The sequence below is a fragment of the Bombyx mori genome, chromosome 13 (genome assembly GCF_030269925.1).
Source record: "Bombyx mori chromosome 13, ASM3026992v2".
Lineage (NCBI taxonomy): Eukaryota > Metazoa > Arthropoda > Insecta > Lepidoptera > Bombycidae > Bombyx > Bombyx mori.
The window spans coordinates 936,163-946,809 of NC_085119.1; the positions used below are offsets into that span (position 1 = coordinate 936,163).

At 37.0% G+C, this 10,647-nt stretch overlaps 2 protein-coding genes across 3 annotated transcripts in view; one reads left to right on the plus strand and one right to left on the minus strand.

Annotated features, from left to right (window-relative positions):
- LOC101741912 (beta-1,4-glucuronyltransferase 1) overlaps nt 1-5,708 on the minus strand; it is a 31,029-nt gene extending 25,321 nt beyond the window's left edge. Inside the window, exon 1 of one of the 2 annotated variants that reach the window (XM_021348118.3) lies at nt 5,366-5,704. The gene's annotated coding sequence lies outside the window, so the exon portion shown is untranslated. Of the gene's footprint in view, nt 1-5,365 lie in introns of both variants that reach the window. The other variant, XM_062671655.1, reaches the window with a different exon arrangement.
- Nucleotides 5,709-6,721: 1,013 nt separating this feature from the next.
- LOC101739263 (ribosomal RNA-processing protein 8) lies at nt 6,722-10,314 on the plus strand. Its single transcript, XM_004926321.5, has 5 exons — nt 6,722-6,971; nt 7,275-8,109; nt 8,439-8,613; nt 9,003-9,239; nt 10,085-10,314. The coding sequence occupies exons 1-5, from the start codon at nt 6,900-6,902 to the stop codon at nt 10,296-10,298; spliced, it is 1,533 nt and encodes a 510-aa protein (XP_004926378.1). The 5' UTR covers nt 6,722-6,899; the 3' UTR covers nt 10,299-10,314.
- The last annotated feature ends 333 nt before the right edge of the window (nt 10,315-10,647 follow it).

The following is a 10,647-nucleotide window of genomic DNA, read 5'->3' on the forward strand; positions in this document are numbered from 1 at the left end:
AAAGATTTCCGTAAAGTGAGGCAACAATGTTCTTTTTTCATAACTACATATTACAATTCCAAACGAATCGGTCACAATAACAACAATAGGAGATGTAAAAATTGCGTGACCAGTCATTTCGTCTTTCTAACCATCATTATACCTAATTATTTTTGACACAGGTTGATAAAACATTTTGATCAGTGAATAAAGAAAGAATAAGCCATAAAAAAATGTAATTATACTTCATAACAATTTCTTGGCAATTATGGGCATTAAGGACGACCAACTCTGTAATATGATTCAGATTTCAAATGATACAGACTGTAACAGACGCAAGGCCAGAACTATACATTAGAAGCGATGTATGTACATGCATAACATAAAAATTCAGATTGATATCATATCATTGTAATCGGAACCCGCAAACAGTTGGCAATATACGTTGAAATTTTTGTTTTGTTTTTACACTAATTATAATGACTGTTTCTATATAAATTTCTTTTTTATTGCCGTTGTTGGCAGACGAGCATCACCTGATGATGAGTGGTTACCGTCGCCCATGGACTTCAGCAATGCCAGGGGCAGAGCCAAGCTGCTGCCTACCTGTTTGTTGAACCCTTTTGCCTGTTACAACAATAGCGATTATTGTTTTTTTTTCATCATAGCATAGACATCGTAAAATGTTGTTCTGAATATAGAAAAGCGATTAGTATCACGATCGGCACAAACTGTAAACTTGTTTTCATTCCTACGACAAACTTATATATATATATATTCTGCAAATAGAGACATTAAAATTGATTGTACTCTAGTTACCATATATCAGGGTATCCGTCAAATAGTCCGTATATCGACGTCAATTGACGTATTAGTCCAGATAATAAGCACGCACGTGGCCCGTGATTTTGTGCGTTTGTGTTCTTGTTTTCCTAAATATGTACTATTAGGTATACTATTGTATCATAAACATATTATAGTCCACATATGTACGTGTGGACGAGCTCACGGCCCACCAGGTGTTGAGTGTTTACCGGAGTCCATAGCCTCCACCTTAAGACATGAGATCCAAGGTCTTAGTTTTTACAGCACAAAAGGTGGAGCACCCTTCAAACTGAAACGCATAACTGCTTCACGGCATAAATAGGCAGGACGGTGGTACATTCCCATGCGGACTCAAAAGACGTCATACCACCTGTAATTACGCAAATTATATAATAATTTTGCGGGGTTGATTTTTATTACACGATGTTATTCCTTCACCGTGGAAATCAATCGTGAACATTTGTTAAGTACGTATTTCATTAGAAAAATTGGTACTTGCCTATGAGTATTCGAAAACTGTTGCATCGCTAGATAAGAATGCACCGGACGTCTTATCCTTTATGCCACGACGACTTCGATTTAGGTTAAAACGACTTCATGTGATACTAAAACAAGTAAATTGTACCGTATGTTCCATGGGGAATGCTCTGAAAAATTATTTGAGATAAACCCATCATCTCGTTTTTACAATCGCACCGCCCGCCACCGGAATAGAGCTCATTCACACTACCTGGAGCGACTGTATTCATCCACCGTGCGTTTCCAGAGATATTTTTTGCCACGCACCATCCGGTTTGCAATGAGCTCCCCTCCACGGTGTTTCCCGAGCGCTATGACATGTCCTTCTTCAAACAAGGCCTGTAGAGAGTACTTAACGGTAGGCCGCGGCTTGGCTCTGCTCCTGCCTTGCTGAAGTCCATGGGCGACGGTAACCACTCACCATCAAGTGGGCCGTATGCTCCTCCGCCTATAAGGGCAATAAAGAAAAGAAGAAAAAATAGTCAGCTACCATACCGTAAATTATTCGATAAAAGATACTGATTCTGATCGGGAGTCGAAAACGGAGTCCGCGCTACAGCAGCGGGGTATTAATCACACGGCAACAACACGAACCTAAGACGCAATGCGGCAATGAGTCCAGAACATATCTATGTCCTATATTACTAACCAGCAATGTATGGTTTGTTCGACAAACTAAATTAGGTACGTTTGATATTTCAGTCGTGAGATAAGAATGAACGATCAATTTAGTGACCATCAAATTAAGTATTATTAATACAATGTATTTATGTTATTCAATAAGTATCTAGACGATATGCTGATGAAAATGATGATAGTTGAATAATATATATTTTTTATGTTTGAGAATTTACTGGTGGCTCGGAGGCCTTTCCAGTTTTACCAGGGCAGGTGGGCGAGCAAAGGCACAGCCAGGAGGGGTGGGATTTGCTAACAGCTACCCGAGCGCCTCCGAAGGAGACCTAACAACTCAAGAGTAGCTGATTTGCGTATGAATCTACCACCGGATCGGAGTCGCGACCCGCTGAGAAGATCCGGCGAGAAACTCAGCGGGCTGATGCTTAGGTTAGGTTGCACTGAATAATACAGCAATGCAGAATGCGACAAAATGTACCAAAAATAATTAATAATTTGCAATTTCTCGTTTCTTTAACATATTCTATTATATTTCGTGACAGTCGCTTTTTTTTTTTTTTTTTTTCCTACCTAAGCTGAGAGCCTTGAGAGGCTATATCAGCGTAACCCTAACTTTTGTAGGTGAGCTCACGGGGCTCAAACCTGATGACGTTGCTAACACGAACCCTAGCAAGAGCCGTGCTTCGCAGAATCTACCACCGGATCGGAAACGCGACCCACTGAGAAGATCCGGCGAGAAATTCAGTGGTCTGTGTCTGAGAGTTAATTTACTCGTCGAGCCCTTCGTCGCAAGCGACGGGTTCGACGAGAACGGTGACCGGTGCTTGAAGTACCTAGAAGCACCGTTAGTGGATCGGGGGGATCCGAGATGACGTGTTTTGGGCGACGTCGACTGCTTTCCATTTTGTCCGCAGGATCGGGAATGTAGTTACCGGCGGCCACGATGAGAGGGTTCTCGTGTCGTGCCGCTTTATCGAAGTGGCGCATCGACGCCGACTGTAGATACTTACTGATGGACTCTAAGTCCAGGTCGTCATGGAGGTCGACGTTCCTGACGAACCACGGGGCTCCGGCGGCTATCCTGCAAAAACGGGATTGAATAATTTGGAATGATTTTAAGTGAGTGCGGGCCGCGTGGGCGAACACTACACTTGCATAGGTCTTGAGGGGGCGTATGCAAGTTTTGTAGAGTGTCACCTTATTTCTAAGGGACATTTTACTTCGCCTACATATCATCGGGTAGAGACGTCCTAGAATGAAGGCGGCATGGTCGCGTACCGTCTTGATGTGAGGGCGGAATCAACGGCGGATCCAGGGGGGGGTCATGGGGTCATGACCCCCCCCTGAACTGGTTCCAGGACTTAGGTGAACCACTAATTGAACATAATGATTTTATTTATATAATTTGACACTATACAGATTTTATGTAACTACATACCTTCAATATTTAATTTATTTAATATAATATAATAACTTTGTATGATGGCAAGTATTTGGGAACGAGCGCATCGAAAATTTGACTATGTGACCCCCTCCTGGCGCCAAAGCTGGATCCGCCCTTGGGCGGAATGTCATCCTACTGTCGAGGGTGATGCCTAAATATTTGACCTTCGGGGCCCACGGTATGGGCTGGTCGAACATCGTGATTGGGCGAATGGGGGGGCGGAGGTGTTGACGCGCCTAGTCGGGAGGGGGATGCTCAGCGTGGTGTTCGGAGGGCGACCCCTTTTGAAGAGCACCGCTGTGCTTTTCGTGGGGTTGATGTCGATGCGCCACTTCCGGAACCACTGTCCCATGGTGGTAGCTGCGGTCTGAATTCGTCGATGAAGCAACGCCTTCTTCCTACACGAGTAGTAGATGGCGGTGTCATCGGCGAAGAGCGCTAGATGGGTCTCCGGAGACCGGGGTATATCATTGATATACAAACTAAATAGTAGCGGGGAGAGGGCGGAGCCTTGCGGGACTCCGGCTGTGACGTGACGGGGCCGGGAACGCGTTCCCTGGACTCGATATCGGAACGAACGGTTCGACAAGTAGTCTCGTATGATGAGCACGAGTCTGTCTGGCACTCCCATGTTATACAGTTTGTATATCAAACCGTTGTGCCAGACTTTGTCGAACGCCTTCGCTATATCGAAGAAGAGGGCTCCTGTCGCAATGGGTTTGACAGTCGCACTTTCTGCCTCGACAAGAACAAGAAACTTACTGATCGAATGTTGTCACTGCCGATAATTCGGACATTGACACCCCCAGGGCCACACAGCCATGCAGATAAAATTGCTTACGTTAAACAATATTGTTTATTGTACACAATTAAATGAAATTCGGTAGATATGTCAAGTTCAGTTCAATGAATATTTTTTGTATATTTATTTAGTAATTTAGTTCTTTAGTTAAGCTACAATAATTAAACGTACTCCTTACTTAATACGTACTTAACAAATGTTCACGACTGACTTCCACGGTGAAGGAATAACATCGTGTAATAAAAATGAAATCCGCAAAATTATTATTTGCGTAATTAGGTACTGGTGGTAGGGCCTCTTGTGAGTCCACACGGGTAGGTATCACCGTCCTGCTTATTTCTGCCGTGAAGCAGTATGCGTTTCGTTTTGAAGGGTAGGGTAGCCGTTGTAACTATACTTGAGACCTTAGAACTTATATCTCAAGATGGGTGGCGCATTAAGTTGTCGATGTCTATGGGCTCCAGTAACCATTAAACTCCAGGTGGGCTGTGAGCTCGTCCACCAATGTAAGCAATAAAAAGTAATAAAAATAATAATAATAATAGAACGCCAAATGTTTAACATTTTGTGGAATCTATTTTCTTTAAAAGTAAACAGAATTTGGGATACTGGATCGGATAATATTGAAGTCAATTATAAAATTATATACAAGTACATAAACAAATTACTTTCCTATTTTTTTTTTGTATAATAGCTCCGAATTATATTATAGTTGCTAAGTAATTTTTGAAGTTATATATAGAAACACGTTTTGTAGGTTTTTGACTCGATAACTTTTAAGTTTATCTCTAAATATATTAATATAAAATAAAAATAAATTTAACATTTTCTCGAACGCTACGTCATATATACTCGTAATTGATTGTCATATTTCAAACGAAACCTGCACACGATCCTTGCCAGTAGGAAGCACTTGACTATATCACTGGCCTTGCCGTTGTCCATGAACGCTGATACCACTTAGAGTTGTCACCAAACTCATTTGCTTTTGAAGTCAAAAAAAATAGAATTAATTTCTGCTTGGAATATCCAATTTAATATGTATGTATATACTTAAAAAATGTATCGCATTTTCATAATAAAAACATATCATATAGGTGTTAAAAATCGTGTTCAAAACCAATGTATTATAAGACTAAAGTACATAGAAAATCACTCACATGGATATTTTCTCACGCTGCATACATTAATCAAGCAATCATTTAAATATTAAAGGTTATCAAAACATTCAATACACTCGCTATACTACATAATACTAATAAAATTCGTATTTTATTCCTGCATGTAATACTGATGTTTCATATGTTAATTTCTGGATTGGTTAATATTTTGTAAATATGATACACGCGCATTGAGAGCGATACCACTAATTCTTTGCGCATGTCTTGTGGCGGACATGCGCGTCATAGCTTTTAGACATGTAGGGGGAAATCAGGACTTCACTTTTAATGTATATATTGCGGAAGACATGCAGACCTGCTGAAAGTGGCTTGGCGCTGGCGTAGATTAATCAGACGGTTATATGTATATTACAGATTTCGCTAAGCCTATCTTATCTTACTATTCACCATTCATCCATAGTCCGTGGCAGTACCTACGTTTAAAGTTCTGTATTTTTGTTAATAAGCAGACGGGCTCACGGTCCACATTAAGTGGCTACCGAAGAACAAACTTCTTAGTATCAATGCACTCACCATGAAGATATGAGATTGAAATCTCAATTATGCGTTAATCTATGGGTTCACTGCCAAGAATTCCCTTCATCTTGAAACATGAGGTCTACTAAATCTCAATTTTGTAGTTTACACCTGTCCCACTCTTCAAACCTAGGTACTCATTAAAATGCTGCGTTCTGGGAAGTGCGACTTCATTCATTCAATCGTTTTCTGGAAAATTTAACTTGAAGAATGAACGATGAGGAAAACAAGATAGAAAGATAAATAACGATGAGCTGAATAGTGGAAGCCGATGCCCATCAGATATCAAAGAACAAAAAACTCTTATTATGGTTTCACATTAAATTACCTTTATTAATGACCCATTTCCACCAAATCGATAAAAATTTCGCGCGTTAATGAGTAGATCCAGAAATAAAGGGATTAATCAATTACGAAACAGGAACCTAAATAAAATCTTATATATTTTATTTAATCTACAGCTTTTTAACATCCTGGGAATCAATGGCAGCCAGTTACAAAGAACTTCGAACAACAACAATGACCTTTAAAAAATAATAGTGATATTAACTAGAATGGACCTGTTAGTCTACGTCATTTATATAAAATCACAACGTGAAAAAGTAGGTACTTTAGGTAATTTATGAAGTTCCTTATAAAAGTTATTTATTATTTTATGTTATATGAATTTTCATTTTAAGCTTTTCAAGCTATGTAGATCTAGATATCAATTCGTTACAAACAAAAATAAAAGTTAATTGCTAGAGACTGGAAACTGCAAACAGTCTTGAACAAAACTGATTTTGACATTGTCAATAAAAAGACTACCATTGTCAACTGTCATACGTAACTAAAAAATGTCAAATTGACATCTACCACGACGGATAAATTAGAAGAAAACATAACCTAAATAAAATAAAAAAAACATCTTCGGAGAGCATTTAGTGTGTATCTAGCAAATGTTTGGACTGAAGAAGAAAATACTGTATTCTTAATAGAGAGTTGAATTATAATTAAAATGTTCAAAATACCGGAATGGGATAGTTATGTGCCCAAATCAAATATTAAATTCAGTAGGAAAACCGTCAAGGTGCGATTTATTTCATGAATATTAAAGTAAAACAAAAGCATGCTTGCTGCGTTTATATAAAATTGTGTTGGAGGATATTGTTTCCTCCAACACACATGACGATCACGACCACTCTGTCAAGAGTGACACGATATAGAAGAACTAACAATAACTATAAATGTATCTATTTATCTTGTTGATTATGACGATTTACTTTATTTTTATAAAAACAATAAAATAAATGTTAATCTTTTAACAATGATGACACAAAATAAATTGCCAAAGTTCTGGTTAATACATATCATGTTTACTTATTTATTTCAGGCAAAATCACAAAACTTAATACTGAAAACTGAAACTCCAATAAATATTGAATTAACCAACACCAAGCAGTTTCCAAAAAGTGCCAATAAAGTCAATTTAAACACAAAGTACAAAAAAATCAATCAGATAAAAAACCAGAAAAATAAAAACAAGAATGAGAATAGTAACAAAATAGTAAATGAAGATGGAAATACAAATAAAAAGAATAATTTTGTCAGCTTACTGAAATCAAATATCACTAAATCTAACAGTAAAAATAATTATCAAAATCACAAAAATATAGAAAATAAAAATGTTAATAAAATAAAAAATAAAAATGTTAACAAAATAAAAAAAAAAAATGTTAAGTTTCAAAAATCAAAAATTAATAAATCTAATGAAGTAAATAAAGATTTGAGTGACAGTACACAAAAACATTCCATAGACACAAGTGTTACTGATAGTACATTAAAAAATACTACAAAAACCAGAACAAAAAAACGTAAAAGTATAAATAACTCACAACCAGATGACTATGTTGAAGTTTCTGACCTCAATGGAGACAAAGTAGATGAAGTAATTATAAATGAAAAAAGGAAAAAGTTAAATGAACAATTACAGAATGATGATCAAGAAGATATTTTATTTAAAGAAAGCAAAGGAAAGAAAGCAAAACACCTTAAAACCAGCAAGGATGAAAATATAAATAAATTAGAAGCATCAAATTATGTTAAAATTGATTTTAAAAAAGAAAAACTAAGAAAGATGTTACAAGAAAACTCATTGAGAAGTCGTTTTACTGTTAATGTGAGAAACGGAAACAAGTTGAGGGAGAGAATGCTTGAAAGATTAAAAGGTTATAACTGGACAGTAAATCATTAATTTTTTTTATATTTGATGTTGTGTTTAGTTTACCTGCTTTTATTTAGTCTTACCTAGTGTAAACCGTTGAACATTTAATTACTTATACTCTGTCACTAGATATCAGTTCTGTCAGTATATATATACTAACTGGAAAAAAAATCAGTGAATATTCACTGATTGTTTTGTCCAGTTAGCAAGTATATTGTAGAAATACTTAGGCATTAAAAATAAGCAATAGTATTTATTAATTATGGACATGACAGCTTATTTTTCAACTACAATGTTTATATAAATTCCTTATGAAAGCTTTGATTATTTCAGCTGCACAATTCAGGTACCTCAATGAAAAACTATACACATCATCAGGTACAGAAGCTCATCAATTATTCCAGAGTGATCCCGCTGCCTTCAAAACTTACCATGAAGGTTACCAGCAACAACTCAAGAAGTGGCCCATCAATCCATTAGACCTAATTGTAAAGAGGATTCAGAAAATGTAAGTATATATGAAAAACTTTATCACAAATGTCATCACGATGTGTTTATTTTTCCATTTAAAGGCATTATGAAATGTAACCACAGCAAAACAAATGAATTGTAGAATTTGATGCTTTTCTAGACATTTTGTTCTTCATTAAGACGTATTACAACTTTATACTGTTGTTGAAAACTACCTGAGTAATAATTTCTCTCAGCTTGATTTAACAGATACATAGTAAAATTACATGCAGCTCGTCAAAGTTAATATGAATAGATTATAAAAATCGTTTAAAACATTTAGATTGCTCAAGTTTTACTAAATTGGGTACATCTAAAGGATGCTTAAGCTAAAAATTATTTTACAAATCAGTAAATTTTGGAATGACTTAATTATTACTCCAACAGGCCTAAAACACATAAAATAGCTGATATGGGTTGTGGAGAAGCTGCGCTGTCACATCGTGTACCCCATCCAGTTCGGTCCTTTGATTTGGTAGCCACTACACCAAGTGTAGAAGTGTGTAACATAGCACATACCCCACTGCTGGCAGCGTCCATGGATGTTGCAGTCTATTGTTTAGCACTAATGGGCACTGAACTCACTCAGTACTTGGTCGAAGCTAGTAGAATATTGAAAATTGGGTAAGTATTTTAAGAAGTATAACAAAATTTTTCCTCGAGATTTACATTCCCTGGCAAAACCTAATATGCTTCAATCTTGGAATGAAAACTGGAAGATTTCTCGTCAGTCAGTAGGTAAGCATTATGGTAACTTGCAACCGACCCTGCCCTCTAAGCCTTGGCTTTCCTCCCACTGCCATCTCCCTAAAAAAATTGTCTCAGCTATAATCCGTCTTAGACTTAGCCATGTTTGCTCTGCTGTTTTTCTTGGCAAAATTAGAGTCCGTGACCATTCTCTTAGTTAGTGTGGTTTGATGAGGGTACCCTGGATCACATATTCTTCGACTGCCCCAATATTGTATCCCCTCTTTATGATATCCTTCCAAATGACATTCCCCGGTCTATTAATATTAATTCTTTATTAACTTTAGTCTATTCTAAACATGTAAATATTCTGTGTAAATTTATATCTGCTAATAATATTTATCTTTAAAGTAGTTAGTCTAACATATAGTTGTTTATGCTGCTCTTAAAATCACAGATTCACGTATGGAAAAAGTGACCAAATTTATTTGTATTTAGATTTAGTAATTTTTTTCCTCTCTAAGCACCTGTAATTTTTGTATATTTTTTTGACATTGGCAAAATCAATGCCAAAGGCGTTGGAGCGAAATTCTTTATAAAAAAAAAAGTATTTTAAGAGACAACAGCTATCTGCAGTTTGGCATAACAGCTATATTCTGATATTTATTTAAGAGAATACAATAATGTTTCATCATAATGTAATTGCGTGTGTTTGTATTAATTTGAGGTCACTGAAATAAGCATTATTAATAATGCCATCCATGCCAATATTATTTTTACAGAGGCCATCTTCTAATAGCAGAAGTTGAGAGTCGTTTTGAAAAAGTTGAGGACTTTACTAAAGCAGTAGAGCGGATCGGATTCAAACTAATTAAACTGGACAAGAGTCACACCGTCTTCTACTTCATGGAGTTCACGAAAATACGAGACGCGCCCGTGAAGAAATCCAAACTACCCGCTTTGACGCTTAAACCTTGTCTTTATAAGAGACGATAATAAAATTATGAATTAATGTTTTTTGTCATTTACCAAACCCGCTCCTCTTCCTCCTCAATCTTTGTCTCATAGCTGAGGACCGTGACCCTGGATGCATTGGGTTGAGTGTCTCCCTGGATCTACACGTCCAGAGTCGCCTCGTTAGGACGCGCGCTCGCTACGACTTGCTAAGGAGACCTGGTCGTAACTGTACCAACAGTAACCGTACTTCGTTTTAACTCGAAAGAGTGCCAATGCAAATTCTTACAAGCCTTATTTTAGCAAAAATAACATTTGCTATGCGGCGGTGTTCCGTTCCAGAAAGCAATTTTAGTGGTTTTTTTCCCTACATAAGCTAGTAATCTAGGGG